This window comes from Diadema setosum, chromosome 7, assembly GCF_964275005.1.
Source record: "Diadema setosum chromosome 7, eeDiaSeto1, whole genome shotgun sequence".
Classification (NCBI taxonomy): domain Eukaryota; kingdom Metazoa; phylum Echinodermata; class Echinoidea; order Diadematoida; family Diadematidae; genus Diadema; species Diadema setosum.
In genome coordinates this window covers 27,166,223-27,182,107 of record NC_092691.1, presented here as the reverse complement: position 1 = coordinate 27,182,107, position 15,885 = coordinate 27,166,223, and the positions used below count along the sequence as shown (strand labels likewise).

The 15,885-nt window shown below is 39.9% G+C and overlaps 1 protein-coding gene across 1 annotated transcript in view; it reads left to right on the top strand.

Annotated features, from left to right (window-relative positions):
* LOC140231035 (protein unc-13 homolog B-like) overlaps positions 1-15,885 on the top strand; it is a 273,808-nt gene that overhangs the window by 217,371 nt on the left and 40,552 nt on the right. Inside the window, exons 8-12 of the mRNA XM_072311188.1 lie at positions 7,995-8,179; positions 11,675-12,951; positions 13,877-14,108; positions 14,734-14,807; positions 15,466-15,607. Coding sequence (XP_072167289.1) covers positions 7,995-8,179; positions 11,675-12,951; positions 13,877-14,108; positions 14,734-14,807; positions 15,466-15,607 — 1,910 coding nt within the window. The remainder of the gene's footprint in view (positions 1-7,994; positions 8,180-11,674; positions 12,952-13,876; positions 14,109-14,733; positions 14,808-15,465; positions 15,608-15,885) is intronic.

The window sequence follows — 15,885 nt, the reverse complement described above, 5'->3', positions numbered from 1 at the left end:
CAATAAAAAGGAGATTAAACATTGTTTTTGCCATCGCTTGAGCAAGACAGGATTGGTGTAGTCCAATTTTGAGATACACCCCGGCCATGGCAATGGTGGTATAATGTGGGATGGGCAGGTCAACGACCTCTTGCTGTGGATTGCGTGGCATACCACTGTACCGACAGAGCCTCACTGTCGTCAAAAGTATTTCGTCCCTGCCTCGGCCGTTATGCTGAGCTCAAATTATAGGATTAGTCGCTTGCAGTGGAAGACTCAATTGTACTCAATGGCGTAGCTACGTGTACATGGCATAGACAATACAGGCAATGATTGTGCGCCTTGTGTGTGTTTAATAGCCACCGTGTCTGCCTTTGGCCAGCCCCACCCCCCCCCCCCACCTCTCAAGGTCTGCTGGCTAATGGGAAAAGGACTAATGGAACAGGCCTCTGTGTCTAATTTATTTGAGGTCCATCTCTGTAGAGGTCTTCTCTGACTCCTACAGTAGGTAGCCTGGTCAGATGGTATCATCCCGGACGAGGGGATAGAGACCTCAGTGTCTATCTGCTATGATTTGCTCATTTCCCTGAATGACAAGTGATATTAACCCTTTTTATGACCTTGGATATGGGTCTGGTTGTCCTAATTGTCACAGTGATATCTTGAAGACAATATTCCCTTTATTTGTTTCTGTGAAACAACAACAAAAAAAAGAGAGAAAAACAACCAGGATGACATCTTGGTTACCTCAACATTGAAACACGTTGAAAAAAATTTAGTAAGTGTGGTGACAAAAAAAAAAAAATCTACTGTTCTTTGCCCTTCGTGCCTTTAAAAATCCATTTAAGCCAGGTAAGATAGATCGGAAGTGCATTGTTTTGTCATCATAATCATCATCAAAAACTGTGCTTGGGGGCTCTTGGGAGTTCTCTGTGTACGTTGACAAACAAGGGTTCGAAACAGTATGACAGGCGGGGTAATTACTTGTGTAAAATTTGAGCAAATCTTTCATATTCTGTGGCCTAGTTTTGTGCCATTGGATTGACTTCGTCATCTGTGTCTGGCGAGATGGGCTTGATATTAAGTGCCTCATTGAATAAGTGTTGTACGAGATGATTGGTATTGAGTGAACATGAAATAAACAGTAACTGGAAATATATCTAAGGGTAATTCATCGTTCAAGTGATACAGATAGCATCTGTTCCCACGTTGGAGTCAATATAATTGTCTTTCCAATTCATTCTGTCATCTAATATTGAACAACCCCGCTCATTGTGCTGTTTCTAAAATTGTGTACATTCACTGTCAATATAGAATCTCTCTCCTTTCAGTGCAGGTAATACTACTACACCTGATGTTTGATATAATCTAGTCTTTTGTTGAAGATAAAAGTTAAAGGACAAGTCCACCTTCATATACATGTGGTTTGAGTGAATGCATTAATATCAGTAGAACACATCAGTAAACGTTTGGGGAAAATCTGACAATCCGTTCAAAAGTTATGAAATTCTAAAGTATCTGCCCAGTCACTGCTGGATGAGAAGACTACTACAGTGTATGATGTCACATGCGTACAACGATACAAGGAAAATATAAAGAGGATTTCACAAAATGTTGCTTTTTGAAAAAAAAAAGAAAAAAAGTGTACATTCCTCGACTTGTCACTGACGTATGTTAAGGGTAATATTATTCCCCTTGCCTTCTGAAAGAGGGAAGTCAAGTGATCTCTTATTAAGTGAGAAAAGTGAAAATATGTTGAATTTTCTTTATATTTTCTTCATAAAGTTGTACACATGTGACATCACAAGCTGTAGTAGTCTTCTCATCCAGCAGTGACTGCGCAGAAGCTTAAAAAATTCATAACTTTTGATTGGATTGTCCAATTTTCCTCAAACTCTCAATGATGTGTTCTACTAATATTCACTCAATCCACATCTCTATGAAGGTGGACTTGTCCTTTAAGTAAGTGAATAATATTGATTGAGCAAACTTCTAGGAAGTAGTAATTTCTCATGCATGATCCTGATTTAACATTTCTTGAAAGTGAGTCATGTTCCTTGATCTGGAATTCCGTTCATAATGAACCGTTGTCCAACATGTTTAGATACCAATTCAAGATCAACGTGTTGCCTAGCTTTGAATAATTTGACAGCGTTTATGTACAGGTCTCTAAATTTCATGGCAGAAAAATGGTAAATTTTTACTTTCACATATATGGTAAACCACGTGGTTGATTTTAAATGCCACCTACACAAACCCTACCCCAAATAAAGTTTGGAATAGTCCTAAGCAAATCAATTAATCATGCATAATGAGTCTCAGAGCTCCAGCTAATCTTGTAGATCGCATTGGCAAACTGGAATTTGTAGGTGCATGCCATTTGTGTTCAGTATATTATTGAGTTTTTCAAATATATTGTGAATAGTAATAACTTGCTGCAAAGATTTCATTCTATCTTTGTAAATGTGCTGGTATTGTTGAGGATGATCAGACGTAGCTGGACTGTCTTTATGTATTGCAAAATGAAGGGGGTATACAGGATCAATTAAAAGCATTTGAATGACAAAGAGGCTAGAGTGTCGACCGCACTCAACGAAGGATTCCTGCCCCCCCCCCCCCCCACGCAGTTGAGATCAAAGAGGTCATAACCATGGGGCTCTTCACAACGGCGTTACACCTGACTTCGCCAGGAAATGTCAAACAATGCCATTAGATGTGTGTCCATGATTAACCAGATGTCAAACATTCAAATGGGGGGGGGGGGGGGGATCGAGAGTGCGACAACATGTGGTAGTTAATGAGAGAGAGGGAAGGGGCAGGTGGAAGAAGAGAGGAGAGGTGAAAGAGGGAGGGAGAGAGTGAAAAAAAGAGGGTGAAAAGTTGAAGAGAACAAGGAAAAAAGATATAAAGAAGAAAAAGTGGAGAGATTAAAAATGAGATAGTAAGAATATAGAGATAGATAAACAGAAAGAGAAAGATGACAGGGGAAAAGAAGCAGAGGGGAGAAAGAAGAGAAAAACAGGAAGGACAAGGAGAAAAGAAACAAAAACACTTGAGGAACAAAGGAAAGAAAAGGGAGATAGAAGGAGAAATGGAGGGTGAGAGGAAGACAGATCTAAACAGTAGCAACTAGAGACAGAAAAAATCCTTCTTGGGAACTAAAGTTTCTCCTGCGGTGCATTTTTAGCTCAAACTTTGTGCCAATTTCCATGTGTCCTTATTATTCATGATGCAATATGACAGGGTTTTCAGGAATCATTCCATGCAATCAGTATGAGCGAACGGATATTGACTTGCCCGGCTAGACTCTGCGCTATTGATTTTTTTTTTTCCTTTCCCCTTATATAACTTATTCGGGATTTGTGTTTCCGTGACGAAATTGATACTGACATGGATTTTCATGGTAACTTGATGAACATGCAGGTGATCTTGTGGTAGAGCTGGTGGAGGTTTCGGTGGAAGTACAAGTACCTACCACCAAGTAGCATCTCTTGCCGTCTATATGTTGGTCTTGGGAGTCAAGGTTAGGTTGCATCTCATTACAGGGAGGTGAGTTCTCTCAGCAGCGAGTATCTCAGAACCATGTGTGAGAGCGCGCTGGATGCAAGTGCATCATCGAATATCCCACTGGTCGTGCCGAAGAAATCCACTTGTAGCCTTTTGCGATGGAAACATTTGAGGTCATTTGTTTATTTTGTTGGTTTGTCTGCTCATTGATTCGATTCGTGGAAAGAGCTTCAATGTGATGATGCCAGAGGTAATGGGTGAAAACTACAGCAAGGTTGATTTGGACAGTTCAAATGCAATTTGATGATATTGGTTGAGAGCGAAGCACTCAGCTCTCACATCCCAAGAGACTGGAGAGGTTTTTTGAAACGATTTTATCACCTGCACCAGCATCATCATCATATGATGTATCGATGCATGGTTTTCATTGTCAGTCTAGTAAGAACAACACTCGGGGGAAATAATGTTGGCTGAGATCCAGAAGGGCGTTATCACAGTTTTGGTGCGTATTGAGTTATCACCTTGATGTAGAGACCCATCTACTCAACATTATGTTGTCAATTTTGAATTACTTTCATTTTCAGTCGAATGTTACAAATCAAAACCACAAGGGCAATATTTTACCCAATGTTTGGAACAATACTTATAAATCTACCCTCTTTTTGATGAAATAAACTTTTTCTTTCATGAACATTGATTGTTTCGGTTTTATTTACACTCAAATTGTATCAAATCAAATTGTATAATGCAACAGTGCCTTTCTGGTTCTCAGCTGATGATGTACTCTCTTCATAATACCTCATCAATCTACAGCTCGATAGAAATAGTTGCAACCAGCAGAAAAAAAAAAGGGCGAAATGATTTCTATGAATAGTCTGTCAGGAGAAAGCTTTAGATAACTTACCATCTGATGCAGAGATTGTCATATATTTAGAAATACTTTATGCCAAGAACACTACCTTGAAACTAATTGTTTTTTTTTACCTTTTGAAGCAAAATAGGTCTCTTCAGGAATGTTTGTTATGTGTGTCTATTTCTATATATGTATTTGGATGAAAGTCTGACCATGAAATTTGACCTTTAAATGTTCCATGTTTACTTTTTTTTTCTATTTCTTGTGCAGAATGTGCAATGTTTCTTGTGACATTCCAGGAAGTTCCATATTTAGAATAATCAGGGGTTTTTTTATTGCACGAAAGTGCATGGGAATGCAGAAATGCTTGTACTTTTATCAAATATTCTTGTCAACAAGGCTAGCTGTTCTATAGGAAGAGGAGGGGCCCATTGTGTGTTTCTACATGTGTAGGAATCCATGCAAGCTTAAATTGTGTCACGTTAGGACTCATCAAATCAGGTACAAACCAGCTCATCTCTGACAGCTAGGTTAGGTCAGCACAGCAAACCTTTGTAGATCATTAATCACGGAGATGAATGCAGGGACAAAAACCCTCATCTACTGAATTAACATGATATGCCATCTAATTATAGAATATGTTTTCAGTTTCTTTAGGATCAATAGGGATGCATTTTTTTTTTTCTCTCTCTCTCTCCAGAAGTGAAACAGGCCACATCGGTAATACATTTGTTGCCCTCGTGATACGTCAGTGAATTGGAGGAGGGGAGATTATTGATCTTGTATTACGTAGAGGGTTAGTATGCTCAAGATTAATTAGCTTGCGTAGAGCTCTCTACTGCATCATGCACTTTGGGTGAATGGGAACGGTGTGCGTCGACCCGTACTAGAGACGGGTTGAAGCTAACTAGGTCCATGCGTACATGCATGTATTCATTAACACAGGCGATCTTAGTTCGCTCAAGTTTGATATACTCTCATCGCCTGTTTGGAACTTTCTCCGGTCGGAGGACCAGGCACAAATTGGAACCAGTCTAGGGATATATATATATATATATATATATATATATATATATATGGGGTCAACACTCATCGTTTCGTTGTCGGCGGGCCTGGTGACAGATTACCTTGCTTCGCCGCACAAAGTGCATAATTTGGGTGCATCTCAGGCATGACATTAATGAGATGTGGACCAGTGGATCATGGATGTTTTTAACGGGAATAACAGAGCACAAGAATGGTGCGCCGGCGATGCAGCTTTGCAGTAGCAGCTAGAGCATTCGGCCTCGTGACATTTTGAGACTTTTTTTCTTTTTTTTTTGCCAAGTTCTGAACCACAGGATACATCGGCATATCGTTCTCGTTTGTTTCTCTTCAAGACAAAAGCCTGGTGAGGAATGGATATTCAGGATACACCATTTTGGAGCAACATGGGAAAGCATATACGCACACCATCCCTCGAAGGTGTAATATTGATTTTGTGCCAGTGGAGGGATTCCAACGCACACTTGTTTGTCAGTGCCATAAGCGTGGATCACGTACACGTTTGAATGCTCCTGCAGGTGTGTCTGTATACCATCAGCCTGGCGCCTCTATGCCTGGATGGTGATAAATATCCCAAGCAATTTTGCTGATTGGCAGTTGTTGTTCCTTTCTCCAAATTCTGCCTTTGGAGAAGAAGGAGAACCTATCTATTGTTTGAATTGACCCAATTATGAATATCCAAATGCCAATAAGAGGGAAAAAAACAACAAACAAATGCATGTGATGTGCCTCACTAATCTAAACAACTGTATCAAATGGGAATGGTGGATTGGAGCCATGATGTATCATTGACATGCTTGGGAATAAATTGATCCATCCGCCAGGAGTTAAAAAGATGAGCTCATCAAATCAAGTGGGACACAACAGCAGTGGAAAGGATGCTAGAGCGAGACTTTCCAGCCTAGTAATAACACGGGATCTAATACTCCAGCATGTGTAGAGTGATTTGCTGAACCCATGATCCGAGCAGATTTATAGCTCATTGGGAATCCTTTAACATCTGTTGCACAGAAATCCACCTGTGCATTATACACAGAGTCAGAGGTATATCATCTGGATGCATCCCTGTGGTGCTAATTTGCATAGATGACATTTCAGTCCAAGTGCGATGGAGATTGATATCAGCCTGACAGATATAAGCCATACATCTGTCAGGTATGGATTAAATCATTCTGTTCTCTAAGCCTACATCTCTGAATTCTTCCGTTGCTACAAGACCTATGTTTACGGAGCGACTATAAAACCCTCAAACACGAACATGCCTGTTGTCGAGGCGACTTGGAGGAGAAGTCGGGTGGTATCCATAAGCACTTGACTTCTCACGCTGTTGCAAGGTACCACTGCTCTTTCTTTTCTTTTTCATTTTTAGTTTGGATTCATCAATACATGAAGGTGGTCATCTTTCCTGTGTCTGATAGATTTTGCAGAGGATGTTACATGTACAGCTAGTTTGTTTTTGATTGACAGTTGCAGAGTGCTGGGTGTATTTTACTGGTTTACGCAGCAAAAGATCTGTACATCTTTCTCAATAACAACACTTTTGTCCTTTGTCACAAAGTGTAGGCAAACCATAGATATCCTTGTGCCTTTATGCTATGAACTGTCTTGATTCTTCTATTTGACTACCAGTATACAGAGTAAATCACTATATTGTATAGGGACTGAAGGCATGCCCTGCTGTGTGACCTACTGGTACACCCTGCTGTTGTTAAAAAGGGTGCCATGACCCATGACTCTGAGGTACTTCAGTTCATTAATCAAAACTTGTTTTTCTTGGAGAGAATTAGCGGTTCACCCATAGAGCTGCAGAACTTTGAAGGGACACATTTGCATTTGATGACAACTGCTCTACAATATTTTCATTGTACAAACAGGATGGCATCACACTCTTCTGGTCGTCAGTTGATGATATATTTTATATGAAAGCGGATGATGACAACAAGCAAACTGTAGGATGTCTGTCAACTTGTGGCTCAACAACTTCTACTGAGTTCCTGAAACTTGTTCCATAATTATGTGGATTATAATTGTTATTTCATGACGATTTTAGTTACCTTGACCGTAAACTGAATGCTCACTTGATTGGCTGTGGAGGAGCTTTTCCCAAAGTAACCCCAATTTCAGTAATCTACACATGTTGTAAACTACATCATGGAACAGGCGTGGAGCAGGTCAGAGTGACTTTGAAGCCTATAAACCTGGTGATATTAACCCCTCTGTGGTCTTTGTCAATTAATAATGTTCACAATATTATATGTAGCATTTTGTCACATCAATTCCTATAAAGATTTTCCAATGTTTAAAGATCTGTTGTTGTGTGTTGTTTGTTTTTTGCGTGTGTGTTTGTGTGTGTATTTGTGTGAGTGTATTAGGCAGAGAACGGAAGAGAGAGAGAATATAAGTCTCTCACATTCTGACATACTTAATATGATTTTAATTACAGTATTCCACACTTTTCATTATTGACACTTATGCTTTGAATGTTATGTGTACAAATACAGTCACATGTTTATACCCACATATGATTTCTATTTGTTCATGTCTCTCTTTGTGTTATACACATACTGGTATATCATATGAAAATATATATATTTTGTGATTTTTTTCACAGCGGGTATGATGTCAGAAGATAGTGACTACACCAGCGATGTGAATGCACCTACGGTAAGCAACAGCAGTCCACGCCACAGCGGGGGCACCACTCACCACTCGTCCGACCGACTTGACTCGCCCTCGCACGAATCCCCTCCGCATCGTTTCCATGACTACGACGACAACTACTCCGGTACAGAAGAGGTGAGATGCACCACTCTTCCTCTAAAAGTTGTGAAGGATCTTTGCATGTCCAGTTTTGATAAATCTCTGCGATGCTGTATACATGAGTTTAACAATACTGCCTGCTGTGGAGAGACAAACATGAGTCTTTGCAACATGGTTCAGGACTTTGTTGGATGCTTAATCTGTGGAATAATTCAACATACAGGTTAACTCGTATCCACAAGTCGTGAAAAGCAGTTTATAAGCTGTTGGTGCTCGAGACTATTTAACGCCTGCTCACTAAACTGTGCCGTCTAAAATTCAAGGTAATGTCACCGACACTTATCAGAAGAAAACTATGGAAAACTATGTATCCATTGAAAGAGAAAGTAATGGTCTTAGTTATTTAAAAAAAAAATACTTTATACAAAAAAAAGATTATCAATTCTGAAATTTTCATAATGCAAGCTTTCTAGTAAAGCATAACTCATATGGTTTAATGCTTACAAATATTAAAAAAAAAATATGCTGAATGAAAACTGATAGGTAGCTGTGGACTAGTGTGGTCTTACTCATAAATCCTATGGATGGTCTATAGGAAAGTATGTACGCATACAGTAATGTTCAATCTCACATTGATGTAAACTTATTCTATTAGGTGTATACCTCAAAAGTGAATACCGATCCAAATAATAGTGACAGGAAGTGGGGCAAAGGACTATGGGATGTCGGGTCAGAGTTTACAGGCTATAATAAGCTCTATAAATTAGCAACTACGGGATATCCTGCACATTAACATGTTGGTTAGTAAGAACCAGACAATATCTGACAGTTTCACACAGGCAAAAGAATAAATAAATAAATAGATAATAAAAATGAGGTCAAATGACTACCTGTAACCACACATTTGAAGTGCAGATTGTCATTGTTTCATGCAAGACCAGCATATACCCTTCAACGTGGCACAAAAAGTGCATCTGTATAATAATTTCTCTTGCGAGAAGTTGCAGGTGAAGTGTGCAACCATGACTATTCCAATTCTATTATTCAGAATAGATAACACAGAAAAAGATATCAGCAAAAAGTGACACTCTTTTTCCTCTCTCCTCATGGCCATGTGAGAATTTGAGCACCTTTTTTGTGCTTTACAGCTTTGAAATCATTCCTCAAAAATACATTCGCTCCTCTTACTCCATTCATAAAAGGAAAATTTCACAAGCAGAATACTCGCTTTATCTCCTGAGGAGGAGAAAATCAAATTAATGACAAACCAGGTGCTTAGTGTTAGTGAAGAGGCTCAATTTACAAACATCAGTGGAGAATAGAGGGAAGAAGAGGTAGAGCTAAACTAGGTCACCATCTCATTGGCTAACCCCCAAAGTTTGTTGCCCTCTGAGGGAATAACATCCATCTTCCCAAAGATCCCACACCTGTTCATAATTTTTTTCCCATGAGATATTTGTTATATCGCATGCTATTAAATGATTTGAAGATTGTGCAAAACCACAAGCTTCACCAGCTAATGTCATTTTAAGGCCTGCAGCCCTGCCGTCCGGGTGGTCAAAATTTATTGCTGAATTATTACTATTTTAAAATGGTATTATTTCTTCTATAAATTCTAATTCATATATCCAAAATGTGATGTTTGGTAACAGTTTCTTTTCAAGTGAGAGACCCATGAGGTAATGACATTATTACCTCATTTTGTGTACAAACATTGTATGTGGTTGTGATTGATGTCATTCCGATGAAAAAGAAAACAAAAACGAAGGAAGACAGAAGTACTTATTCTTGGTCATATGTCAAGAAACTGTAGTGTGTATGTGTTGCTGGTCATTTAATTCGTTTTCTATTTATCATATTCAAATTGGGCCTGGGCTCCATGTAAAGACTTGCCACGATAGCAACTCTTTCAATAGTGGCAAATGTCATGGTAATGACAAGAATCTTGCTTTTTAATCAGCTGTCTCTAGAAGAAGTTGCTATTCTAGCCAGAATTGCTATCATAACATTTTTCTCTTTATTTTATTTTTTTTTTTGTGAGACCTTGGAGTAGAGTCTAACATGAAATCTGTGCGAGCTTTTCATGATTTTATTATTGTGGTTCACTGTATTTTATCAATAATGTCACAGTGGTCATTGTTAACTATATTTGCTTATCATTTCCTAGGAGCATAGCATCAGTGTACATACAGTGAATTATGTGAGGAGAAATAAAGGGTCATACTTTAAGGATGAAATTGATTTCAAACATAATATTCTGATAAGCTGATGAATCAGAATAAATTTAGACAGTGATTGATGAGTGTATGGTTCCCTTGATGACTTTGATCATCTTTTCAAATCTAAACACCTTTTTGTTTTCTCAGTTGTAGGATATTACACTGCAAATAATCACAAGTCTTTGCACACTCTATTAAAAGAAATGGTATAGTATTGAATGAGGTGAGAATTCAGGGTTCCACTTTTGCGAGATACTTAGAAACCACTACATAATGTTAAAGAGCATACAATTCTCAGAGGAAATTCAATGTTTATTTGATGATAATCAGTTGTGAAATTATCAAGATATCCAAAAGCAAAGTAAGACAAAGTGACCCTAATGAAAAGTGCGGGTCCCAACTTTTATTAGGATCACTTTCTTTTGGATATTTCGGCCATTTCAAAACCAACTTTTATCATGATTAACTTTGAATTCCTCTTAGATAAGCTCTATTATATTTCAAAAGAGGTTTCTAATTATCTCAAAAGATCATTATCAAAATATGTTGGAAACCTCAAGCCCATCTCAACCGAAATTGTACCATCCCTTTAAAGATTGGCAGTCGGATATTCCAGAACTTGTGCGAGTTTATGTGATTGATATAACAGAGCTTTGCCAATCTATTGATTATCATCTTCATGAGTATTACCTTTATTGCAAATGCTTGCGAGGGTTAATGTTTGGAGGTCAGGTGGACAGTGTAATTTGCCTGAATTCAGTGAGAAGATCTAGGGTTCAATTCCCACCTGGACACTTATGTCCTCAAGTAAGCACCTCATCCACTGCACTGTTTTCTTTCCCCCTGATATATGGTATGTAATCTGATATCTGGGAAGAAGCTGAATGTTGATGTGGCTTGATTTAGCGTAGTGCTTTGAAAAAGACGGACTGGCTAGAAAGTTTCTCCAAGACATGGATCATTCGTAGGAATGCCAGAGACTAAATTTGGCACTTTGTTACAGATATCTTGCCGAATGCAAATGATAGTTCAGTGGGCTCTCATTTTTACAAATGATTCAGACCAGTGAAATCATTTTGTTATGTCATAATTTTGTTGTACCGTGGTTTGAAAAATAGTATACATTGTATCTAGACATTTCTAATTCTGGGGTAAGATTTTTTTTTTTTTTTTTTTTTTGGTGCTATGACAATTTATTTATACTGAAAGTACACTGTAATGATGCTTTCCCTGGTTGATATAATGTCAAAATGGTAAAAGCTCTGTCAACTTATTAAAACAAAATGTTGTTTTTTCTGGGTCTCTCACACAGCCTTATTACCATGACGACTATCCAGACGAGGAGAACGAGGTTATAGGACACTACATTGAGGGGGGCGGCAGGAGGAGACTCTATCCTAATGACCGCGACCATTTCACCGATGGCAGCAACGACCGCCTAGACCAGGATCCCTACCATAGGCGGGAATACTACGATGATTATCATCCGGGCAGTGACATGGAATACAGGTACGGATCCACCGGCGAATTCACTAACCCCGAGGACAGCTACAGCGCCAACGGCGAGTACGACTCTGAGTACGGGCCAAACCAGCGTGGCTACGTGGACGACTACGAACACTACCGCGAGTACCGCGAAGAGCACAGCTCCGACGAGCACACTGACAAGCCGTACCGGCGTGTGGACTCCTACGAGCGGGAGGAATTCGTGAGACACTACGACGAGGAGTATCCCTCTGAGGACAGTGAGGTGGAGGAGCGCATGGAGAGGAAAATAGAGGAGTATAACAGGCCCAAGTCGGGTAATGGACTTCGCAAGGGGGAGGACATGAGGCGCGATAGTGACTTTGACGATGTGCATCGCGACAGGGAGTTTGACGCTGATGGGAGGGACAGTGAGTTCGATGATGTGCGTCCAGATGACGGCTTTGACCCCAGAAGGGGCAGCAACTACGACTTGCGAAGGAACGGTGACTTTGATGATCAGAGGGGGAGCGATTTTGAGCTGATGAGAAACAATGGGAAGTTCAATTCACAGAGAGATAAAGAGTTTGACATGAGGCCGGAGGGTGAGTTTGACTCCCATCCGGAGGGCGACTTTGACGCTGGAAGGGACAGTGAATACGACTCGAGACAGGACTTAAGGCAGGAGCCCGAGTATGATCCTCGAAACGATGGAGAGTTTGACTTGCACGAAAACATGTACTGTCCTCCGGAGAGTGACTTTGAGCCGCGAGACAGCGACTTGGATCAGAGAGGGAGTGGGTTTGACCTGCGTAGGGACCCGTATGAGGAGGTGCGCGACAGCGATTACGAACGCAGGCGGTCGGACTACGGCCACTCGTTGGAGGACTTTCCGCGCTACGACTTCGACGATGGCCGCAGGTACGTGGACCGCGGCGAGAGCTTTGAAACCAGCAGGACTGAACAAAGCGAGGGAGAATCGGAGACGAGTAGCAGTGCTCGTCGGCGGAGACAGAGGGGCGCATACCCTTACAGCCCTCATGAAAGTGACAGATATCTCGATCGTGACGAGAGAGACATCGACAGCTTGGAGAGGGATAGCAGGCCCTCATTGGAGACTGGAAGGTAAGTCAAGATCCTCGTGCAGACAGAGTCTTTCTCTTTAGTGTTACAGTACTAATTTGCATGATTATGGAGCTTTAGATTTGCAGTACGGACATTTAGACGATGATTGGGTTGGCCGTTCTCTCTCCCTGCGTTGTCTTGCAAAGTAGTTTCAGTTTATGTGAAGATGCAACCTGTGAAAAGGAAAATGGCGCCCTCATATGATCAGTACTTCAAGTACCTCTCTGTGTTGTGAATTGAGCAGATGCAGAAATGGCCTGGAACGCTTAGTGAAAACTCTTGATGAGTCGAGATCAATTTTGATAAGCAATTTTGAGCATGCGCAGAACAGGTTTTTTTTCCTCTGAATGTCTGCATTGCAATAATCTAAAGCTCCCTTTTTGCCTGTGATGTGTGGTTGATTTCCCCATAGCTGTAGTACATTGTACCTCCTATCGTGGCAGGCAATGGCTTAATTGTACTCACCAGGGTCTTCAAGTTATTGTGATGTAATCAGGAATAAGGAGGGAGAATCATTTTGACACAACTCTCCTATAAAATGATGACCAAATGACTGCATCAAACTCTCCAATGTGCACTTCAGGCCTTATTCTTATATCTGTCGTAGAAAATGTGCCCATTATTTTTTTTTTTCAATTACACTGCTCAATGCTAATCAGTAAAATTATCTTTTATCGTATGTCTTTTGCATATAGCTGTGTATGTCTAGCTGTGGTTTCTGTGGAGGCCATATAACATATCCTTTGTATTTTTGGCAGATGATGCATTGGAAGATATGTGAGCAAATATACAGTATATCATCACCACTTTGTATTTCTTATCTTTTTCATGCATCGATTGCTTTTATAAGGGATTTATTAGGCATTGATTATTCTTTTTTTCTCTCTTTTTTGTAATCAAATTCTCTCTTTTTTTAAAATCAAAGTCCGGGAAGTAGCCGGTACTCGTCGCCACAGATCAGTAGGAGCAACTTCGACTTGGATCGGTATTCAGAGAGCCTCCAGCGGTCTGACGAGATCCTGTCACAGGCCGAGAATCAGGAGGAGGACGAGGAAAGAGAGATAGACGACGAGGTGCGGGACCTAGTGCCTGCTATGACCATCGCTCGCATGAGATGGCTCAACGCATTCCACAGAGTGCGGGAGCAGATCAAAGAGGTATGGGATGTTGCCATGACGACGGAATACATGAATGTCTGGCAGAGAGCCAGCTAAATCAACTTGTCTGAGAACGTGAGATGGTTCTTATGATGTGCATCTCATAAAGTTCAAAAGTAGATGCTTTTCATTTTTTCTTTCAAATGTGCTCTCAGTTATGCTGTAACTCTCCTCTCATTTTTTATGCCTCCAATTCGTATTAAAAGCGAAATACCTCTTTTGTTTTAAAGGAAATTCTACACACAAGTTGAGTTATTCTCAGTTCCACGAATCTGTTTTTGTTGTTATTTTTGTTTGAATATGTTTGAATATTGGGAAAGTCATGATTGAGATGTGTAGAATATGAGACAATGAAATGTATGCAACATTTGCTTTGCAGTCTTTACATGCACAAATATTACTCCAATTTTAGGTGTCTTTTTTTTTTGTGTGTGTGTGTGTGTGTGTCATGCAGCTCCAGCTGATTAATCCCTTACAAGTTTAACAAGGGCTCTGCTAGCCCAAACAGTGCTACCATCATTTTCCCACGAGTGGAGGAACTTTTATCTCTATCCATCAATTTTTTGTTCGAATCTGACATCTGTATGTTTATCCCCCCCCCCCCCACCCCCCACCTTCTTCCCAGGGTTACTACGATGGTGACAGTAGCATGAAGCTAGGAAAACCTGGTGGTCTTTGGGCCAACCTCGCCAATGGAGGGTAAGTCATCCGTCTGTCCTTCCAATTCCCTCTGGTGTTATTCCTCCAATGAATGGAAGAGTTATTAGAGTAGATGTGAAGAGGGAAAATGTGTGAATTATGTTTACTACACAGAAAAGAGAATTAAAAGAGAGGACATTTTTGGTTTAAAAATAATCAATACGAATATATACTATGATTTTAAGGGGGAAATCTTGCACAAGTGAAGTTTAATCTGCAAGTGTATACACACACGTATGTGTGAATGTGTGGGTGGGTATATATTTAGATATATAAACATATATGTGAACATGAGAGAGAGAGAGAGAGGAGATATATTGTATTGCTATTTTATCTTAATTATAGGATGAATTTGTGTATTTTTACTTGGCTTATCTGTGTGGTATTTAAAATGGTACATGCCAACTATATGCATTTTATGTTTTGCAAGTGTGAAAAGGCAAGGTGTTTTCTTGAGATCATTTGCTAACCAGTTCAATTCAGTGTGAGTTTGTTAACCTCTATGTAACCATTTTTAATCATAAAATGTATGAAATATATATCTCTCTAACGACAAAAATGACATGTCACTGGACTGAAGTGCAGATTTGCAGCGCATACATAACTCCCTGCGTGCCGTTTTTTCATTTCTTCTAATATTCTTGACACCCCATCACAGCAAACTACTGGAGCAAATTAACGCCAATAGTAGCAAAACGAGCCCCCTGAAACGCCGCAAAAACTTCCGCATCCCAGCCAATAAACTCCTAGATATTGATATGCTCCCACCTGAGGTTCCCCCATCTCGGATGATCTCAGCGGTACAGTAATGTTACAAAAAAAAAAAGAAAAAGAAAGAGACATTAGAAGCAACTTCATACATCTTTTATATATTTGTAGTTATCCAGTTATCAACATCGGGCAGTCACACATTTTTTTTTTTTAAATCATCATCCATTCACAGTTTTCAGCCATTTACCAAAGATTTTCAATTCTCATATTCAGCTCGGAATGTGATGTTTTGACATACACATACCTCATAGAAGTTCACTCTGCAGAGTAGACTGTGTAGTCACACCATGCATTTCATATCAAAACA